At 37.1% G+C, this 21,561-nt stretch overlaps 2 protein-coding genes across 3 annotated transcripts in view; one reads left to right on the top strand and one right to left on the bottom strand.

Annotated features, from left to right (window-relative positions):
* Nucleotides 1–9,114, top strand: part of LOC120541778 (cholesterol side-chain cleavage enzyme, mitochondrial) — a 35,950-nt gene extending 26,836 nt beyond the window's left edge. Inside the window, exons 7-9 of the mRNA XM_039773703.1 lie at nt 1,541–1,619; nt 7,383–7,574; nt 7,939–9,114. Of these exons, the coding sequence (XP_039629637.1) occupies nt 1,541–1,619; nt 7,383–7,574; nt 7,939–8,049 (382 nt within the window). The 3' untranslated portion in view covers nt 8,050–9,114. The remainder of the gene's footprint in view (nt 1–1,540; nt 1,620–7,382; nt 7,575–7,938) is intronic.
* A 124-nt stretch (nt 9,115–9,238) lies between these two features.
* ccdc33 (coiled-coil domain containing 33) overlaps nt 9,239–21,561 on the bottom strand; it is a 335,403-nt gene continuing 323,080 nt past the window's right edge. For both annotated transcript variants that reach the window (XM_039773700.1, XM_039773702.1), the window contains exons 20-26: nt 17,913–18,001; nt 17,045–17,176; nt 14,631–14,715; nt 13,604–13,728; nt 12,748–12,837; nt 10,734–10,850; nt 9,239–9,426 (exon numbers count right to left, since the gene is read on the bottom strand). In XM_039773700.1, coding sequence (XP_039629634.1) covers nt 9,364–9,426; nt 10,734–10,850; nt 12,748–12,837; nt 13,604–13,728; nt 14,631–14,715; nt 17,045–17,176; nt 17,913–18,001 — 701 coding nt within the window. In that variant the 3' untranslated portion in view covers nt 9,239–9,363. The remainder of the gene's footprint in view (nt 9,427–10,733; nt 10,851–12,747; nt 12,838–13,603; nt 13,729–14,630; nt 14,716–17,044; nt 17,177–17,912; nt 18,002–21,561) is intronic.

Genomic DNA, 21,561 nt, shown 5'->3' with positions numbered 1-21,561 from the left:
CATCACGTGACAGCCCCATAAACTTAACCAACTCAGTCTGAGCCGGAAACAGAATTGAATGAAATTACTTGAAAAATGATTTGTTCATTTTGCTGAACGAGACTCAAAGGTCCGAGTCGGTAAAATGATCCGAACTTCCCATCACTAGTAAGCAAATGCTGCGGAGTATCTCTTCACCTCACTGGATATTTCGGCGCAGTTTCTTTGGAATTCGAGCAGGATTTGCCGCTCGTAAATGTATGTCTGCGTATCACTATCACTTAAATCTACTTCTACTTCTGTTCTTATACTAGTTGACAAAGACGAACAAAGATTAACACTAAACACTGCAGACTCGGGAGCTCTGTAAGCCGCAGCCTTCACGGGCGCCGCCATGTTATCCAGAGTCTAGACTAGCAGTACTGACGCAAAGCAAATGCCAGCTTTCAATGTGATGGTCATCTGTTGCAGGGCAGATACTCATACAGTGCCAGGTTACATTCGTAAGTTGGCATACCTTGTATATCTTTGACATGTGGGGAAGCAAGGGCGGGAAGGTGGACATTGAGAGAATGTGAAAGCGACAGATGTGACAGAGTTTGGGTTTTGAACCCAATAAGAAGGTGTTATGAAGCAGTAGCATTAAACACTTTGCCAAAACTCAATATAATATTGGAGTTGGAAAATCGGTTGAAGAACATATAACATGGAACAATGTAACAAACATTTTCTGTACCAACATCCTTCAAGCGAAGGTCAGAGGTCCATAAGAAGGATTTCACCAGCCAATCGGACTGAATGTCTGCCAAACTATTCTTTAGGTGGGATCAGCATAGTCTTCTATCTAGAAAAAGTCATTTTATCTGTGAGCCTGGTCTGGCTTTAAAGCTGCATGGAGTTCCCTTATTTCAGGGGCTTACAATCTCGGATACAATAATGATATGCAAAGTGAGCCAACATGAGAAGCTAACCTGATCCAATTCACTTGTTTGTGTCCTTTAGGTGAAAGTCAGAAAAAGATTAATCTAGTTTGGTCCACTAAATATTTTCATGGTTCCCTAAACAAAAAGAAAATCAACAGTTTTTAATATTTCTAGTGTGGCAGAATATGAGTACCAACAAGTCATGGAATTAAATAACTGGTTTTACTAACAAATGAATTAGCTTCTAAATTAAGACATTGGTTGGGTTTGGGATCCCCTTCTTAGTTGATCATAAGTGTGCTCAAGTTTGCATGTCATTTTTGTTTGGCTACTAGTTAAAAATAAGTAAATAAAGTAATTAAATAAATAAAACAAGCAGTCCAAGTCTTAAAAAGCAAGGCAAATAAAATTAACCAAAAAATGCCTGTTCAGTTAGCAGCACTAACTGGCTTCTAATTTAGAAAGTGGCAGGAACAAAAACCTACAGCCATGGCAACCCTCCAGGATCTGAGTTTGACACCCTTACTTTAGTTGGCTTTGAAAAAGTCATTCAAATACTATGTGTAGAGATGTTATTGATTCTCCTCTCATTTTAAATTTCATGTAGTGATGTTTCTTTTCTTCTCCTGCTTTTCTAGACTGTACCCTGTGGCCGTGAGTGTGCAGAGATACATCGCCAATGACATTGTGATTCAGAACTACAACATCCCGGCAGGTGTAAGTTACAACTTTTCTACCTGCTGCCAGACTGAGCAGGAATGAAGTCTGCTCAACTAGATTTGATCATTAAAAACAGAGTTAGGGGAATTAGCTCTGAAGTGCAAGTCTAGCACTGGATTTCATGTATATGAGTATACTTGATATGAGTAACTTGAGCTTCCTCTTGTAATTCTTTTTTGTACTTGAAGATTAATCAGGAAGTTGTGCCAGTGAAGTAAAGAATGTCTGTCAGAGCAGTGTACTTGTTATTAATCTTAAGAAACACTTGCAATCTCAAGTGATGCGTTGTGCCACTGCTGTTAGGACTAAGCACTGCCTTCATGTAAGGTTCTGGAAGCACATTAACTTTACTTAGTTAGGTGCCTTTTCCCAAGGCCATTATTTTTATCTGCTAACCATGCCTTTCTGCTTTAAACTTTTTCATTGTTTTGAAGCAATCTAATGTTATGACTTAACTGATTTTGATCATTTGCCACTTTTTACAAATATTTGACACTTTTTAGAGATAATTAAAAAGGCTGGATATTCATTTGTTTCACTTACTGGTACTAATGCAGTCTCCTAGGGCCGCTGTACTAGACCATCCAGATGGATAGAGGTCAGCAAAGGTAAGGGGTTTTTGAAAGTCCAGAAAAAATGGTATTCAAATTCCTTTCTATAGGAAGGTTTGAGATTAATTTTATTTTCATAAGTTGTATGGTTTCATTGCCTTACACTATAAGAATTACTGGACACCTTCCAAATAAGCAGCAATGTTAGCTACTGCCTTAGTCCATATGTTGCTGGGATAGGCTTAGGCTTTATATAGGTGACATAAGCACTGACATAAACAAGTTCCTATAAATGGATGGACAGACTAAACTGCTAACTGTATATTCTGAATCCATGTATTCTGTCTAAATGTGAACTCTACCAACATGCCCAAAGGAGAACTAAATAGTTCACATTGTTCAGGGGGTCATTGTAATAATTGTCTCAATGCATAAATGGGCTGTAGTTCCAGTTCATCTTTTATGAAATCCTTTGATTCGGACAGTTCAAGAAAATTCTGTAATACAGTAATGGAGATAGTATGTTTCACATCCCCATTTGCAACATGTTTGTGCCTCCATTATGTAATGTACACTTGGGCTACCTTTACTGATTAACCTATTAAGCAGTGAAGTGAAAAAGTACAGTGATGTAAATCGAGCTGTACTCTACGTTTAAAAAGGTTACACAGAACTGAAAAGGAGGGTGGGAACTGTCTTTTTTACCAAGCAAAATTTAAATTGAAGTCTTCTTCATTTGAACAATGAACAACAGCTTAGTGAGGATGTCTGAATTTGTCTGGAAAGCATCAGGAAATGAGGCCTTATTTTAAAAGTGTTATAGGCTTCCCAATACAGACAGTAAGTTCAATGCACATCTTTCGAGTAATATTAAAAAGGCAAGTTTACAGAGAGCTAGTATAGCCAAACGTATTATAGTCAAACTAACATTCTATGAGGAAGCAACAAAAGGATATGATCAGAATGGTGCATCATATTATTTATCTTGACTTTCACAAAGCATTTGATAAGGTAGCACATGCAAAGTTTGGTATCAAACTAAAAGAAGTGAGAGTTCAGAGTGTAGTGTTTATATGGGGGTAGATTTTGCTCAAACACAGGGTGCAGAGGGTTATGGTGAGAGGGACCTTATCAGCAGTGCTGGATTAACCATATAATCAAAGTAAGCACATGCTTAGGGCATCAAGGGTAAAGGGGGCACCACAAAAATTTTTCATGGCCTAAGTTATCACATAAATTATTAAATTAATTAAATTTATAGCCATTTTCAAAATGTAATGAATAATGCCTCCCTATGCCGTCACTGTTCGTAGATGGCGCCTTACACAGTGCGTTCTGCATACTGGTGCCATCTACGATGGGATGGGGAATTCCCATTTCATGGTGATTCTCTTAAATGCCATGTTATGTCAAAATATTGTGAAAATAATTTGATTCAAAACAATATGTTTTTATATTTTTAAATAATAGTTAATAGTTGATTAAAAATTATTATCACGTAATTGTTGTGTTTCGTGAATTATCTGTTATTTAACTTAAAATAAATTTCTAGTGCATAGAAAGCATTATTTTCTGTTTTAAGCAAAAACAAAAAATCGTCCCAGTTTGAGAAAAAAATATTCTGGTAAGTCTATTTAATTCTATTCTTGGATATTTTTAAATTCATTTACATTATGTAAAAGTGAAAATCGTACAGCTGATTACTATTGGATAAAATTGTTTATAACTTTATTAATAAAGATTTATTAACAAAATTTTCACAAAATATTCTTCAAATCTTGTACTAAGAATATGTGTAAATAGATTTGCTAAATTGACACAAAAACAATAAATTAAATAATCAAAATGGTAAATCTATGGTTTTCATGTCAAAATGAAAACCGTACATTTCAAACAAACAAAATGTTAAAATTTTAAAATTTGTAAAATTTTGGATGCCATTTTCTCTTCAAGTAATGATAAAAACACGATCAGATCTTTATCGAAAAGCAGTGCCGCGCAAAATAAATTTTTAAATCTATTTTTGGGGTTAAAGTCAATTTCTACAGGTTTTGGCAGGAGATTGGATAATTTGTAGTTCAGAGATAAATTTCATATCAGCACCTTTTGCTTAATTGTTGACAAACTTGAAACTGAGACGAAAAGGAGAGGAGAGATAGAAAAGAAAATCTCTCAGCTATTTCTGTGTACAAGTGACCTGCCATATGTCACTTCATCATCCACTAACATTGAAAGGTATTCTAAGTACTATGAAAAGCTGATTGATGCTTACTCAGAGGACTTCAACAGTAATTTCTCAGCTGAACATCAGCAGTTTCATTTATATGTGTGCCATAAGATCAGTGCAACAGAACAAGTAAAAAAAAGATTCAGTCATGCAGAACTTTATAAAATAATTTTAGAAGACAATATTGAGTGTGTTTTTCCAAATGTAGACATTGCCTTTTGTATATGTTTAACATTAATGGTCACAAACTGCTCAGCTGAGCGCTCATTTTCTCAGTTGAAATATATTAAAAATCCCCTCAAAACAACTATGCATCAAGGCAGGCTGGATGCCTTATCTCTATTATGTATAGAAGCAGATGTATTACATAAGATTGATTATGAAGATCTAATCAAAGAATTTGCAAGGAAAAAAAGTAGGAGAAAATTATTAAGATAAAAATAAAATGAAGCATACAAAAATACTTCTTACTATAAGTACGTTTTGTTTAATTTTGAATTTTCGATAATAAAATAAAATTTTATTTTCTAGTTTGTTATTGTTTTAACATTTTGAATTACTAGTGTAAGGGGCACCAAAATTACTTAGTGCTTAGGGCATCTAAGGGTCTTAATCCAGCCCTGCTTATCAGAATTGTCCGATGTTAAGAGTGGTGGTCCTCAGGAGTCCGAGCTTGGGCCATTACTGTTTTAATATATATAAATGAATTGGGTAGGAATATAAACAACAAGCTTTTTAAGTTTGCAGATGATACCAAGCAAGGTAAATCGGCTGATAATCTAAAATCTGCTACATCATTACAGAGGGACTTGGACAGCGTACAGGTTTGGGCAGATGTGTGGAAAATTAAATTTAATGTAAATAAATGTAAAGTGTTACATGTTTTCAAGTAAAAATGCTAGGGTTGAATACACAGTTGGTGGTCTGAAAATCAAAAGTACACCTTTGAGAAGGATTTGGTAGTTGTAGTGGACTTGTCACTATCAACTTCCATACATTGTTCAGAAGCCATTAAAAAGGCTAACAGAGGTTATACAGCACAAGTGCAGAGCCCAAGTCCAAGGAGGTTATGCTGAGGCTTTATAATGCAATGGTGAGACCTCATCTGGAATGCAGTGTGCAGATTTGGTTCCCAGGCTCCAAACAATACATAGCAGCACTAGGAAAAGTCCAGAGAAGAGCGACTAGATTGATTCCAGGGCTTCACGGGATGGGTTATAAGGAAAGAGCTGAGCCTTTTCAGTTTAAGCAGTAAGAAATAAGAGGTGATGTGACTGAAGTGTTTAAAAATATGAAGGGAATCAGTACAATGGATCAAGACTGTTATTTTAAAGTGAGTTCAACAAGAACACTGGGACATAGTCGGACACTTGCTAAGGGTAAATTTCACACTAACATCAGATAGTTTTTATCTTCACATAAAAGATCCATAGATACAGAGTGGTCTGGATTTAATTATGCAGATCCAGATCATCTGGATGACTTTGATTTATGCGGGGACGATTCTAGTTCAGCGCGAAGATGATTCTTCATGTCGTCAGTTCACACACTTCTCGATGGTCCGGGATTTTTTGGGTGATTTGCTATGTAACAAACTTAATAAGTTATAGCGTAATGAAAATTGCATAATTAGATCTGGACCACTCTATACATGGAATATGTTGCCAAGTAGTGTGGTAGACATTAAGAGTTTAGAGACCTTCAAAACTAAACTTTGTTATTTTGGAAGAATTAAGTGGATAGGACTGGTGAGCTTTGTTGGGCTGATTGGCCTGTTCTCGTTTAGATTGTTCTAATATATGTAATGACAGGTACTGTCAGGTGTAAACTGCAAGGCTGGTACTACTTGCTGAGCGGCCTATGTAAGTTATATAACCTGCCTATGTTTCAATCTAGGTAATCAGCTACACTCTTACTTCAATTTTATAAGCCACTTTGGATAGCGGTATCAGTCTAATATGCAAAGCTAGCATAATATACACAAGATCATCAGTGATTGGGTACTGGGGTCAAATAATTCTGTTCTTGTGTTAAACCTTTAATAGCTGAATCAGTGCCTTCTGACCTTGCTTTTTAGGAGTCATTTTTTGTCTTAATTTTGTCCCTCTGGAGGATGGTACAGTGGGTAAGGAGCTAGTCGTAAAGCAAATATTCATGGTTTTCAGTGTCATGGTTGCTTCTTTGTATCACACTGATGGTGGTAGTCATATTGTATGGAACTCCAGCTTTGGTCTGAACACAAGGCTACTGACCTCTGACTGGCTCACAGCCTATTTTCAAGGTCCCAACTGATATTGACATAAACAGGTCACTAAGCCATTTATATTTTTAGTCTTGAAGAAATCACTAGAATTGAAGACAAGTTAATCATTTTAAACACAGCTTGTATTGCTTAATACCCATGACATACATACATACACACAATAAATTTCCCATTACAACTCCCCTGCATATCTCACACAGTTTAATAATTCATGAAGTTTTTGTTGGCACTTGTATCACATCCACACAACTATGAGTTAGCTTACCGTCTAACTCTTAGTTGAATATATCTTACAAGGGCAAATTCACAGAGAATCTGAAAATCTTCTTCTCCCAGAAAACTCAAACCATAATATAGACAAAAAATACTCCAGAAAGCTAGGTGCACAGCAGTAAATGGAAGAAGACCCGCCAAGAGACAGCAAACAAAGCAAAATAAGTATAATCTGTGAAGGCAAATGAGGACTCAAATAATCCATCATGTGGAGTTAATGCTGCCATACCTACATTATTTAAATTTTGTTTATACACCTTGCACATGCATTATTTAAAAATAAAATTAATGATATGTGACAGACTGACTTTGTTACAATATGAACTGTACTACTATTCAGCGAACCCATCTGACATTGTGCTGTTCTGTGAAAACAATTACAGAAAATAAAGATTGAATATAACTACTTCTGATTAAATCTAATATGAAATATGTCTACCATACAGACTCTCGTGCAGTTTGGACTCTATGCAATGGGAAGGAATGGCAGCATTTTCCCAAAACCAGAGAAGTACAATCCATACCGTTGGCTCAGGGGAGAGAATCACTACTTTAAAAGTCTCAGCTTTGGTTTTGGTCCTCGGCAGTGTTTGGGACGCAGAATTGCTGAAACAGAGATGCAAATCTTCCTGATTCATGTGAGTTTCCTATATTCGCCAGTTAACATTCAAAGCATACCTTTACTGACTTTGTAATCTTAATTTTATTCCTTATGTTTTTTTGCAAGTTTCATATAAGGAATGAAACTGTTGATTAAACAAGACAAAGCATAACCCTCTTTCAGAACTCCACTAACTGAATAAATACAGCAACAGGTCTTCCATGTTCATGGCCACTATAGCCTTTCTTGTAACATTTATAAGAATACAAGAAGAGCAGTTAGATTGATGAAACTAAAAAGCAAAAAAAAGATAAGCCCACCTAAGAATTTAGGTAGTCTGTTCTGAAAACAAAAACCAGGAGGAGCACTTCTAACACCTTGCTTTTAAAATGCATTTACAGATTCTTCGGAACTTCAGGATAGAAAAACAAAGATATGTGGATGTGAAGAGCACCTTTGAACTTATCCTTATTCCTGAAAAACCCATTTTATTGACCTTGCGACCTCTGTAAAGGAAATTGTCACAGTGATAATGTACCCTTTATGCCTTCTCAAATGTATTTTTTTGACTTTGAACATAGTTGAGTCAATTGTTCTGTATCTATTTAGTGAATATGCTATCTTTACATTCAGAATGTGCACCTGCACATCTCTTATTCTCTCTACCCCATATAAGGCATACTGTATTTTTTGTAAATATACCCTGAACACAAATTCAGTTAGCAGAATAGCAACTTTTATGTTTGCATCCATATTTGCCTTCAAATGCGGTTCTTATTTTCTGATCTCCATATGCAGTATAGGTTTTGGTTTTCATGTTCAGTGGCCAGGAAGTATAGAGTTGACTTAATAAGTAGACAGATTATCCATTACAACCATCAAAATGTTAGCATTACTAACTGTGATTTTAACCTTAGCAGCAAACATACTTTGCAAAGTGGCCAAAGGGGGTATTCTGCTTTCACTTATGTTGTAAGGGACAGAGAATTGGGCTATTTTTCAGGTTTTATATGAATTCCTATCATTGTTTGTATATATTTCTGACACCAGTACATTTTTGCTCACAGTAACATGAACAGCCAAGCATTAACTAGTTTCAGCATTCAATTCTGTAAAAATAATGCTTAACAAGACAAGTCTGCTATAACCTGGAATTGAAAACTAGAATACTGTGTTCTGAAGGGGAGAGTCACAGTTGAGTAATCCTGTTTATAAGGTGTACTGTATATAACAGGTGGATGAAAGGATATTGCAATGTTTTGAGATCTGGATTATGTATAGATTAAACTAGTTCTTTAAATTATGCTTTTGGTTTCATCTTCTCTTAAAGACCAACAGTAATAGAAAGCTAAAACAAATCCACTTATTTCAATGAAGGGTCAAAGAAAATAGCTTGAAAAGGGTGTTGTATTAACTTGACACACTTCAATCCCAGCTTCTCCCACCACAGGAAAGGAAAATGTGTTCAAATTGAGGGTATATTTACAAAAGCATATTTTATATTAAGTATATGAGAAAGAGAGAGCATGCAATGTCTTTCTAAGTAGATGAGTTTGTTGCATCCTTACTGAACTCTGGAAATGAATGGATAATATGTCCTTTTTTTCATGTTACCAAAGAATTACTTAAATTTTGTTTCCATATGCTGAAAATAAAACAAACAAATGTTGTTTATAAAATTGAATATATTTTGTATAAATATAAGACATAAGAAAACAACTTTAATCTTTATACATGTTGCTTACAGCATACCTGTGTTTTATAAATGTTAAACAAATTTAATTTTTTATGCCTTGATTATAGTTGTGGAGATGGACGATCAAGTGTTATGTTAAAGGATCCAGCTTCCTGTGTCTATTATGGTTTAGGAGGGAGTCCGAGGCATTTTTCTGAAAATTACAAATACAAAATATTTTGTTACTTGACTGGAGCAATTAAAATAAATATTATGAAATTTGCATTAAACATCATCACAAAGTACACACATTCTAAAACACACTTAACTCGTTTTAGAGCCCCAGGGATGGGGGAGGGGGGTTTGGTGGTGATGTTGGAGCCCATTTTAGCAGTACTGGCCATAAAACAGGAAACAGTACTGGATGTGGAGCCCAGTACATTGCATACAGCGGGCTACACAGAACAGCTAATCAACCTAACATGAAGTGCCTGGAGAAAACCTACAGTGATATCGGTAGAAAACCTGTAGACTTCACACAAATAGTGACCAGGGTGGATTCAAACCCAGGACATTGAATTACTGAGGCAGCAGCTCTAACCTCTGCCACCATGCCACCCAAAGTGAGAATTTAATGTGCTATCAAGATACTGTATTAACTACCAATTGCTATTAGTATCCAAGGATGTGTGTCTAAAATAGCCTTATTAAATTACTAAACTCAAAATTACAAACAACAAACTCTAGTATTCACGTAAAGGTTCATGGTTGTAAGTAATCACCACTTATTACAAAACAACACTTAGTAACGAAGAGGACAATATGAAATATTGTCCATGAGGGGAAAAATTGTTTATAAATGCTATTTTTTTGTTGTTGATTCTTTATATTTTATAAAGATGAATTTATACCTGGAAATGTTTCTACTTTTGCCTCAGCAGCACAAGTTGAAATGAAAAAAGGACTAATACAGTGGTACTATAATTTGAGTGGTAACTTATCATTTTGACATTATTCAGACTACTGAAATATTTTAACATCACTTTTCTCTAGATAGATTTGAAAATCTGTCATAAAAATAACATACTATAAATATACAATGCATGCTAAAAAAGGAAATACTGTTAACTTCTTAGTAGATTACACAATAATGGTTCCAGATATGAGTTTTTAAGTACATTTTCTCTAATACAAGCCTAAGCTATTTGATGCATTTTAAAAACTACAATTAAGAAAAACAAAACACTAAAAGAAAAAGACAGAAAAGTAGGTAATAGGAAGGGCATAGCTTTTCTCATTAAAGACGAATTAGAATGACCTACCCAGTTATTTTCTGTATGCAGTTTTCCTTGTGCAGTCTCTATTACTATAGCAAAATGCTTTAGTAATTCCCAAATAGTACACCAGTCCACTACAGAGAGCTGATACACACACCCTACCATGACATACTTTTATAACATGTGCTTGGTGATTAAAGATTTAATGAGAAAGGTATGAAAATAAGTAATATTAAATACTCACCAGAGGAAAGTCATGTAAAATCATTGTGGATGTGCGTGCAAACCCGTGGTCATGTTCAGTGAGTCTTGTCATTAAGTCCTGCTTCTCTCTGCCCCATTTTCTTGCATTCTCTTCAAGCTAAATTAAATGTTGAGTGTAAAAAATTAGTCACCTTATCAACTTATCAGTGTAGGAACGATTAATAGTTTAAGATACATTTTTTCTGTCTCATATTTGAATCTCTTAAGCAAAAGGCTGGCTTTAGAAAGCCTATTTTACCATGTGGTGAATACTTTTTAGTTCTGTTTTCAATAGCTGAACCTTTATTCACTGAGTTGAACTTAGTGGATTTGCTGTTTGCAGAAATCATGGGAATAGAAAACAAAGAGATGAATAAAGGATGAACCACACATAATAAGTACTATTCTTTCTAACCAGCGACATAACTGGCCTTAAGTGGAGGTCAGAGTAAATCCTGAAACAAAGCAAAATACATATGATAATGCATTCAGTCTTGTTTTGCCCAATGCATATAAGTTCAGTTTTCTTAATCACTTGGTTCAGGACTTTGTTCAGACCTTTCCAGCCCTGCTTTGTGGAACTATTGAATATCTAGGACAAAGTTAAATGCTTCTTTCATCAGGAACTCCCCGCAGTTCCATAACCATACATGTACTTTTAATGTAGTGTTTAAATGTTCATTTTATTTGCAATGAGTTCACTGAGTGAAGCAACTCCTTACCTGTCAAGAGTTTATTCTGTGTAGTGACACTAGAACAATAATGAACTCCTAGTCAGGTTCTGTGAGTAACTTGTATGACTAGCAGTTGAAGGCAGGGGAAAGTGCCATTTGCTGTTCTGTGGTGTGATCTGCCCTCAACCCCACACCATCCTGTGCGTGGAACTTGCCCTATTTCAACAACATCTGTTTGTACAGAAGAGAGTATAAATATAAGCACACAGGCACTTGTAGTTGCGATTCCCACCTTGAACACTCTATTTGTGTAATGGCTAAAGGCAGCATTTGGGTTAACAGAAGGCGCAGTAAGAGTATCTTATGCCACCATGTAATAATAACAACATCTATCTGGAGTTTTTTTTCTGTTTTTTCTGTCCACCCTGGCCATCGGACCTTACTCCTTTTCTATGTTAATTTCTTGTCTTGTAATTTTCTTTTCTTCATTATGTAAAGCACTTTCAGCTACTTTTTGTATGAAAATGTGCTATATACATAAATGTTGTTATTGTATCTTTGAAGGCTGTTGCTAAGCATTGACACGTTTTCATATGAATTCAAATAAAATAAGTTACTCAATTTAGGGTTAGATTTGCATGCCTAAAAACACACCTTTAAGATCCTCCTGTAAGAGTTCTTACATGCACTTGAACCCAATCGAACATCTATGGAGAGACCGGATTATAGTTGTCCACTGATGGTCTCCATCCAACCTGACAGAGCTTGAGAGGATCAACAGAAAAGAATGACAGAAAGTTCCCAAATCGAGGTGTGCAAAGCTCGCCATGTCAAACCCAAGCAGAATCGAAGCTGTAATCACTTCCAAAGCTGCTTCAACGAAGTACCAACTAAAGGGTCTGTGTACTTGAGCCACTGCAATATCTCTGTTTTTTATTATTAATAAATTTACAAAAACTTCTTATATCCTGTTTTCACTTTGCCATTCTGAGGCATTGAGTGTTGTTTGAGGAGGTAAAAAATGAACTTAAAATGATTTTAGCATAAGGCTGCAACATAACAAAATGTGAAAAAGTGAGGGTGTCTGAATTAAACTGCATGTCAAATTGCATAATGAGTTAGAGACACTACAGGTGCTGTACTGCTGACGGCATATGACAGTTTATTTGACTTGCTTGTACTTATTACATGGATGACAAATTTATGTTATTTTATGTTGTCAACTACAACAAATATCATTTTTGAGAACAGGAAAGGTTTTCTGAAGAATGAATCATGACTGCACATATTAACTTTTGCCAGAAGTCGCATCAGAAGTAGAAGGATTAAGGAAAGGAATACCTGCATTTCCAAAGACTCTATTCGCCCTTGAGCCTTTTCCAACTTGGCCAGCAAGCTTAGTTTTTCTGCATCCGAGAACCAGTCCTGTTGCTGATGATACCCATTGACATGTAAAAGGGAGATGGGGATTTGTGAGATAGGGCAGTTTTTAGTTAACATAATACCTTCATTGTGCTTTGCAATACAACATTTTTTTCTCAGCAAGAAATGATATGACACAGAATAATTTTAAAACACACAAAAATTCACACACAATACATCCCAGGGATATATAGTTGAGATTCTCATTTGGGTAACTTCTGTAATCAACAGTTCATAGTGGGGAACAACTTGTTGTGGTTAAACATACCTGCACATACTATAAATCTGAGATTCACTGAATCTATTCAAATCATTCAAAGCCTTTTTGACTTTTTCCAGGGCTTATTATAGAGTGAAAAATGTTACATTATATATGAATTTGATTAAAAAATAAGTTTAAGGGTCTGACCATGATGTTTAATGCCATTAATAGGCTGGAAAATTGCATGTCCTTGTTTAAGTCAATGCTTTCAGATGGCAATGGTCCACCCTTGGCTCCTAGTACACACACCTACTTGATTTGAATCTTTTCCTAACTCACTGTAATCATGGACAACTGAGTGAAAACAAAATTTGTTTGAAAACTGTTACTGTATATTCGAAAAACGTTTTAAATAATAACATTTATAAATGACAAGTGTCTTTGACATGTTTCATGAGCACAATAGTCAGGTACAGGCCACATGCTTGAAGCCAATTAGAATAAATTCCTGTTTCTTATGGCCGGAGTCATATGCTGCCACTTTTCTCCACTGCTTACTTCCAATTTACTTACCTTTGGAGGCAACTGGATAATGGTAGGTACTGCCGGTGAGCGTATCTTCTCCAACTCAGCTCTCAGTCGTGAGTTCTCAGCTGCCAGAGCAGATTCCACCTCCTTCCAGATGTTCTCTTCATTTCCTGATAGTAACAAAAACATTTCACTCAAAATCAGGGTAAGGCTTTTGACAAGAATCAACTACTCTCCTGTACATTCACCATTGTTTGTTTCTCTTGCTCCCATTTCTTTCTGTGTCTTTTAAAGTTGTCATATGCATAATTGAGGGAACAATGAAGAAAACTAACATTTACTTTTTCCTGCTATGGTGAAACACGCCTTATTTCAGTTAACCCAAATAGTTTATAGCTGTCTTTCAAATTGAATGACAGTTGTTTCTATTAGCCAAGGTGACAGCACCTAAAAAAGTTGCTTTAGTTGAAATGGAATGGCAGCATGGACATAGTATACGTTCAGGTCATCATCTGCCAAGTAAGCTGCTCCCCCATCCAATAACAGCACTGTTAATCGATATAAAGCAACATCTGTCTTCATCCTTGCAGACACGTTGACACCCTCGTGCTCAATTGATAAATAGAAAGAAAGAGAGAGGAAAACTATAGTGTAGAATCAATGGAAGAGCCCTATAAAAATACTCAGGATTTATTGGATAGATGGACAAATATGCTGTGGATATATATGAATATATTGGCCTTTGTTAAGGCCAATTCTACACCATTCTAGCATTAGTTGTTAGCAAGTTGGCTCAGTGCTCGGCACTGCTGTGTCACAGATTTAGAGTCCTGGGTTCAAATCCCAATCCTGGTCACAATCTGTGTAGAGTTAGCATATTTTACTCATGTGCAAAGATGCGCATGTTATGATAATTTCCCATTGTAAATGTGTATGTTGTTGGGTCATGTGATCGACTGGTATACAAATTTAGTAAACATTTGAAGAACATTTGCTCATTATATTATTCCGACTCCTTTCAACCCTCAGATGTTCACAAGACTGTAATATCAAGTACAACCAGATGTCTCACCTTTCAGCTTTTTTGATGTTTCTGACAAACCCTTCTTTTTCTCTTTCAGCTTGGTGTCCAACACTTTTTCCATTTTCTCAATGACCTGTAATACAGTGATATTATCTTACAGACAAGGAACAATGCTACATACCATGTGCTATATCATTCTTTTGTAGATTCTGAGCACTGACTATTCAGTCTGTGGAATATATACACTATTCAGTTCCCCACTGTATTAAATGATTAGTGTTGCTATCAATGATATTTAAAATTACGTTTATCTTTTACAATCATAATATTATGCACAGATTTATTTTGAAGGATATTAGTAAAGTAACACCACAATGATAAAAACAATTCACATGGTATATAACACATATCTGACAATTCCATGACATGTTGACATGAGGTATTCTCAAATATCAGCCAACTTAAGAAGAAGAAATGTACATTTTGTTAACAGGCTATGACTTGTGCACGTAACATTAGAAATGGCATGCATCATTTGGAAAGTACAATATTGAATTTTGAAGTTTTACTAATTAACTCGCCTCTAAGATAACCGAGGGGGAAGAGAGCTCACTCACTTAAGGCACCTTACTTATAAGCTGTGAGAATTGCTAAACCACTTCTTTAATCAGACCAATTAATTCCTTTACTTTTGCACACTACCATGCTTTACCCTTCTTGGAGTTAACCCCAAACCTCTTTTGCACAAGGAAATTTTATGTAATAAACAGTTACGCCAGAATGTATTTTGGATTAAGCTGTCACAATCAGATGTAAAGTGTTAAGCCTGAATAACACTTGGGACAGTATTCTTTTGAAATCTAGTAGATAAAATAACTGCAAAAAAGTCAAGTGAATTTCTGTGTTTTTTGCCATGCTATGGTCACTCATTAATATTTATGAGTGGGGCAGAGCCTTCCAACAAAACACACAATGAACTGTAAATGAAAAGCTGTAAAGAAAGTATTAGAACAAACTAAAACTGACTCATTTGTTCAATCAAGTGATAGTGATGATAGTGTGAGTTGGCCATCTGACATTGACATGGATAGTGAAACTGAAACATATGGTACTATACAACTGAACTGCTGTGATATGCCTGGTGACTTTAATTGCATAATGTGGCAGCAAGGTGCAGAATCTAAGTGGGGTAAAAGGCAAAACGACTGCAATCAACTTGAAAAACAAGAAATACATTAGCATCCTAAGCCCTGCTCACAGTGCAGCAACTATCAATGTTCATGTCAGGGGAAATGTGGAAGTCACTAAGCTTTGCACTGTGATAACCTACAGGAACACAATTTGCATTTCCATTCTGAGGACCAGGCACAGACATTCTGCTCTCTAAGGCGGACCCAAAATAAAAAAAAAAATTATAAAAAAGTGCAAAAGGAAACATTTCTACAATTCTGATTGCAATGTCAGGTTCTGTGGTCATGACTATTTCAAAATATATCACACAATGGACGTGTACTAAATCTGCATCAGTACAACAGTGAACGCTACTCATACCTTTCCTATTGTATTTATATTCACATTTTGGTATGTTTTTGTTACATGCAATACATTTTTAATGTTGAAAAAAACAACATTTTTGGTTTGCTTTCACAAGGTTAAACACAGCAATAAGATTTATAGAAGAAGAAAAAAAAATCTGCTTTTTTGTTGCAACCGAATATTCATATCAGGAAAAGAATGGAGGAGTTGTGCAGCAGCCCCGGCTTTTCCACCTTGTAATCAATCAACCTGTGCTTTATTTGGCCTAATGTTTAGAAACTCATGTTGTCCAGATAGTCTCCCCATTGGCAAGTCAGATTAAAGGAGGTATTTGGCCTGATAATGCAGAAACATTTTAAACAATGTTTTGGGTGGCTGATTTAGAAAGACATTACCAGCAGCAGCATCAACTGCTATATGCAAGCCACCAACACAAAAACAAGGTAAGCAGTGTAAGTCTGCTCTGTACTATTATGGTTTTTTAGGAACAGTTAAAAGTGGATTATAATTCACTAAGCACAGGGATTTCATGTTTAATGCATTTGATATGATTACAGGTTTGAGGTTTATGTGTTCCAAACAAGAATATGAGGGTGGATTTCACTGGGAAAGTAACAACAACAACATTTATTTATATAGCACATTTTCATACAAACAGTAGCTCAAAGTGCTTTACATAACAAAGAATAGAAAAATAAAAAAATAAAAATAAGACATTAAAAGACAAAGAAAGTAAAGACATTTCAGACACATAATCACTTAATAAAACCTTTCTGATGTATTGTCATACCTTCAAGTAATGTAATGTGCCCAGATGTTCGGTGTATACATAGTACATGTATTTATAATTAGTAATTATTACTAACCCTGCTTAGTTGTCAAGTATCATCTAAGAATGTTCTATGTGTTTGTGCAAAAACTACTACCTTCTCCTGCTGGCGAATTGTGCTCTCCAGGCCCTTTACTTTGGCCAGTCGCTCATGGTATTTCTGGAGAACCATCTGCTGCTGCTGGTGTGCTCTCTGAAGATTCAGCAACTCTTTTTCCCGGTCATTTTTCTGTAGCAAATCAATATTTATCTTTATTTAACCAAACAGACACAAAGAACTTTGATTAATCTCCATGATTCAAGTGAAAGAAAGAAGCTTAGCAGCTGGGAACCTTTGCCAATAATCACAAATAATTGGCTATGCTTGTAAGAGAATATATGACTGTGTCTCTGAACATACTTTCCATCCATCCATCCATCCATCCATTTTCTAACCCACTGAATCCGAACACAGGGTCACGGGGGTCTGCTGGAGCCAATCCCAGCCAACACAGGGCACAAGGCAGGAACCAATCCTGGGCAGGGTGCCAACCCACCGCAGGACACACACAAACACACCCACACACCAAGCACACACTAGGGCCAATTTAGAAATCGGCAAACCAACAAACCTGCATGTCTTCGGATTGTGGGAGGAAACCGGAGCGCCCGGAGGAAACCCACACAGACACGGGGAGAACATGCAAACTCCACGCAGGGAGGACCCGGGAAGCGAACCCGGGTCTCCTTTCATAAACATAATTCAAACATATTTTCCAGTAAAACAGTTGCCCAAATATACAAATGTAATAAAGCCTTCCCATAAATGGAAACATAAGCTTGCATCAAATTTTGATGAACTGGTCAGGTTTTTTTTTTTTTAAAGTGGACAAAACAATTATCCACAAATATCATTTCATAATCTAGAAAACAGACAAAAAGATGACTTTTTAATTTTTTTTCCTGAACACATGCCATGTACTTACACGAATTAGTTCATTTTGTAGCTGCTGGATTTTATCCTTCTGAGCTTTAACTTCTGATGTCTCAGTTGCCAGTTTGACCTTCAGAGAAGCTGTGTAAACCAATTAATTAATTTGTGATCATACAAATAATATCTAAAACATCAAATTTTTTTTTTTTTACAGACCCATTAATCCGCTACCTGTACTACCTCTTCCCCCTCATAAAACGAGCACTTACACATACACTCACATTAACCAAAGATTCAAGCATCACTTTGTGTGTGCCTAAGAAGATAAGTAGCAGTGTTCAAGTCAGCGAATACAATTAGCCGACTTACCCCAAACTATTTAACTCTGGCTCAAAACTGCATGTGAGCTGCACAGGACGGCCATAACTAGAATATCGAGTTGGGGTTCAAAAGGTAGCTCCCAAGGACCTTGATGTCCCTCCTAATGCAGTATTAGTTTCTAGGATAGAACACTGGATTTTAAAGTGGCAGAGAAGGCTATAATTTTTCATGCTCAGGATTCCCTGTCTAGCACATCCTTTGGTGGAGAGTTAATTCTCAGGCTCTTTTGCTAAGCATGTAAGCAGAATATAATTTCTTTCTCCTTTTCAATCCTTTCTTACTCTACAGTGAAGGCATTGACTCTTAATAGTCCATGGTGGTCAAGGCTGGGTTAAGTATTAAGATTACAGATATAACCTTCTTCCTCTTTTGACAGTCTTTGGGCTCTAGCATGGGATGCAATAACTTCTGAAGAACCATACCCAATCCCACCCAAAGCTGCCACCAGCAAAAACTTTCTAACATCTACGACTTCTATTTGGTCAGCTAGGAGCTTTACATAAAGACTCTACAGTATACACAAGAAAACTATTTGCTTTTACTAAGCCCTGCAATATTCTAAACCCAAAGATGTGCACTGGGTAATTAGTTGGCACTGCTTGCTGTCTGACTCTCGGAATGTCCTTCAGATGTTCTGGTTTTCACACTGCATCTCAAAAAACATTAAAAGGTGACTGTAAGTTGGTATAATATGAGTATGTGTAGCTACTCCACATGTGTGTGTAACCCATCCTGGGTTTGTTCCTGCCTTGTGCCTACTAATCCAGGCTGTGGCCAAAACAACCCTGAAATTAATTATGTGGATTTGATAAAGGATGAAGCTGCACTTCAGTGGATGTCCCTGCACAAAGAGTCGAATCCGCGGGTCACCAGGTGGTTCCTGGACTTACAGCCGTATAAGTTCACTGTCACTTATCGGCGGGCACCCTTCAGGCCAATGCCGATGCCCTCTCTCGTATTCACGACCTCTCGTTAGGTCCCCCACCTGACGGTCCTGGGCTAAGGGGGATCGTGGTCACGCACGCCAGTAGGAGGCCGCGATTGATTCGGCAGCACCTGGGAAACCACTCGCCAGGGAATGGTGGGGTATTAACTTTCTCCCTCTGCTTCCTCATAGGAAAAAGACCGCCCTGCACCATAGGCATGGATGACCGCAGTGCGATACTTCCGCCCTTCCTCCGCCATAGATGTATACAATAGTCTAAACTGGAGTACAACTCTTAAAAATTAAATTGCAACAAAACTGAACTCCCACAGACCGGCACTAAAGCACAACTTAAGAAAATGAGCTCCTTCTTAGTCACTCTTGACAGTGATCTAATCAGACTTTCTTCTAATGCAAGGAATCAGTATCATTTTTGATTCCTCAACCTTTTACAGTTTGCATACCAGGAGAAGGTGGGAGCGAAGGATGCCATCATCTATATGCTACACAGATCTCTCTCCTACTTGGACAGAGGCAGTGGTGTTGTAAGAATTATGTTTCTGGACTTCTCTAGTGCGTTTAACACCATCCAACTTCTGCTCCTTAGGGACAAGCTGACAGAGATGGGAGTAGATTCAAACCTGGTGGCATGGATTGTGGACTATCTTACAGACAGACCTCAGTATGTGCGTCTCGGGAACTGCAGGTCTGACATTGTGGTCAGCGACACAGGAGCGCCGCAGGGGACTGTACTTTCTCCAGTCCTGTTCAGCTTATATACATCGGACTTCTAATACAACTCTGAGTCCTGCCACATGCAAAAGTTCGCTGATGATACTGTTATCATGGGCTGCATCAGGAGTGGGCAGGAGGAGGAGTATTAAGAACCTAATCAAGGACTTTGTTAAATGGTGCAACTCAAACCACTTACACCTGAACACCAGCAAAACCAAGGAGCTGGTGGTGGATTTTAGGAGGCTCAGGCCCCTCACAGACCACGTGATCATCAGAGTTGACTGTGTGCAGAGGGTGCAGACCTATAAATACCTGGGAATGCAGCTGGATGATAAATTGGACTAGACTGCCAATACTGATGCTCTGTGCAAGAGAGGACAGAGCCGACTACACTTCCTTAGAAGGCTGGCGTCCTTCAACATCTGCAATAAGATGCTCCAGATGTTCTACCAGACGGTTGTGGCGAGCGCCCTATTCTGCGCAGTGGTGTGCTAGGGAGGCAGCATAAAGAAGTGGGATGCCTCACACCTGGACAAACTGGTGAGGAAGGCAGGCTCTATTGCAGGCAAGGAGCTGGACAGTTTGACATCCGTGGCAGAGCGACGAGCGCTGAGCAGGCTCCTGTCAATCATGGAGAATCCACTGCATCCACTGAACAGGATCATCTCCATACAGAGGAGCAGCTTCAGCGACCGACTGCTGTCAATGTTCTGCTCCACTGACAGACTGAGGCAATCGTTCCTCCCCCACACTATGCGACTCTTCAATTCCACCCGGGGGGGTAAACATTAACATTATACAAAGTTATTGTCCGTTTTTACCTGCATTTTTATCACTCTTTAATTTAATATTGTTTACTTTTTATCAGTATGCTGCTGCTGGAGTATGTGAATTTCCCCTTGGGATTAATAAAGTATCTATCTATCTTCTTATTCTGCCTACATAAACCACATTAAGAAACTTTGCTACTTTTACCTCCGTAACATATCCTGTTTTCACTCATTCTTCTCTTTTTCTAATGCTGAAAAACTTGTCAATGCTTTTACCATATCCAACATAGATTATTTTAACTCCCTACTAGCAGGTGCTGCTTCTAATCTTATATCACAGCTCCAGTTGATTCAAAACTGTACTGGAAGTATCCTTACACAGACGAGCAACAGCGAGCACATAAAACCCATCCTGCTTCGCCTCCACTAGCAGTCTTGTTGTGCTCCATACTAACATGCATTCTATGGGTGTCAGGGCCTTTAGCTGTATAGCACCCACACTTTGGAAAGACCTTCCAAAAGTAATTAGGCCAGCTGACTCCATTCATTCTTTTAAAAATCAACTTAAAATGAATCTGTTCAGGAAGGCTTTTAACTTAACCTGACATTCTGCCTCCTCTTTCAAGTCTTCCTCTCTTTTCAGTTGCTCAGTATAATTTGGGTGTGTTACATCACAGATTATGTTATTTGCTAGGCTTTCTTTTAGTACTGAATTTAGTATTTTACTCTGGTTTATTGTCTTTAATTCTATTTAATGCCTATGTACTGTATATCCTGTACAGTATCTATCTGTTTTAATATTCTATTCAGGAAACATCTGTATCCAAAGTTACATATACCTGCTGTTTCTTTATGAGACTCTTTAAGTGCCTTGAGCATGGGGAAGGCGC

The sequence above is a fragment of the Polypterus senegalus genome, chromosome 12, assembly GCF_016835505.1.
Source record: "Polypterus senegalus isolate Bchr_013 chromosome 12, ASM1683550v1, whole genome shotgun sequence".
NCBI lineage: Eukaryota > Metazoa > Chordata > Cladistia > Polypteriformes > Polypteridae > Polypterus > Polypterus senegalus.
This window is presented reverse-complemented; position numbering and strand designations above follow the sequence as displayed.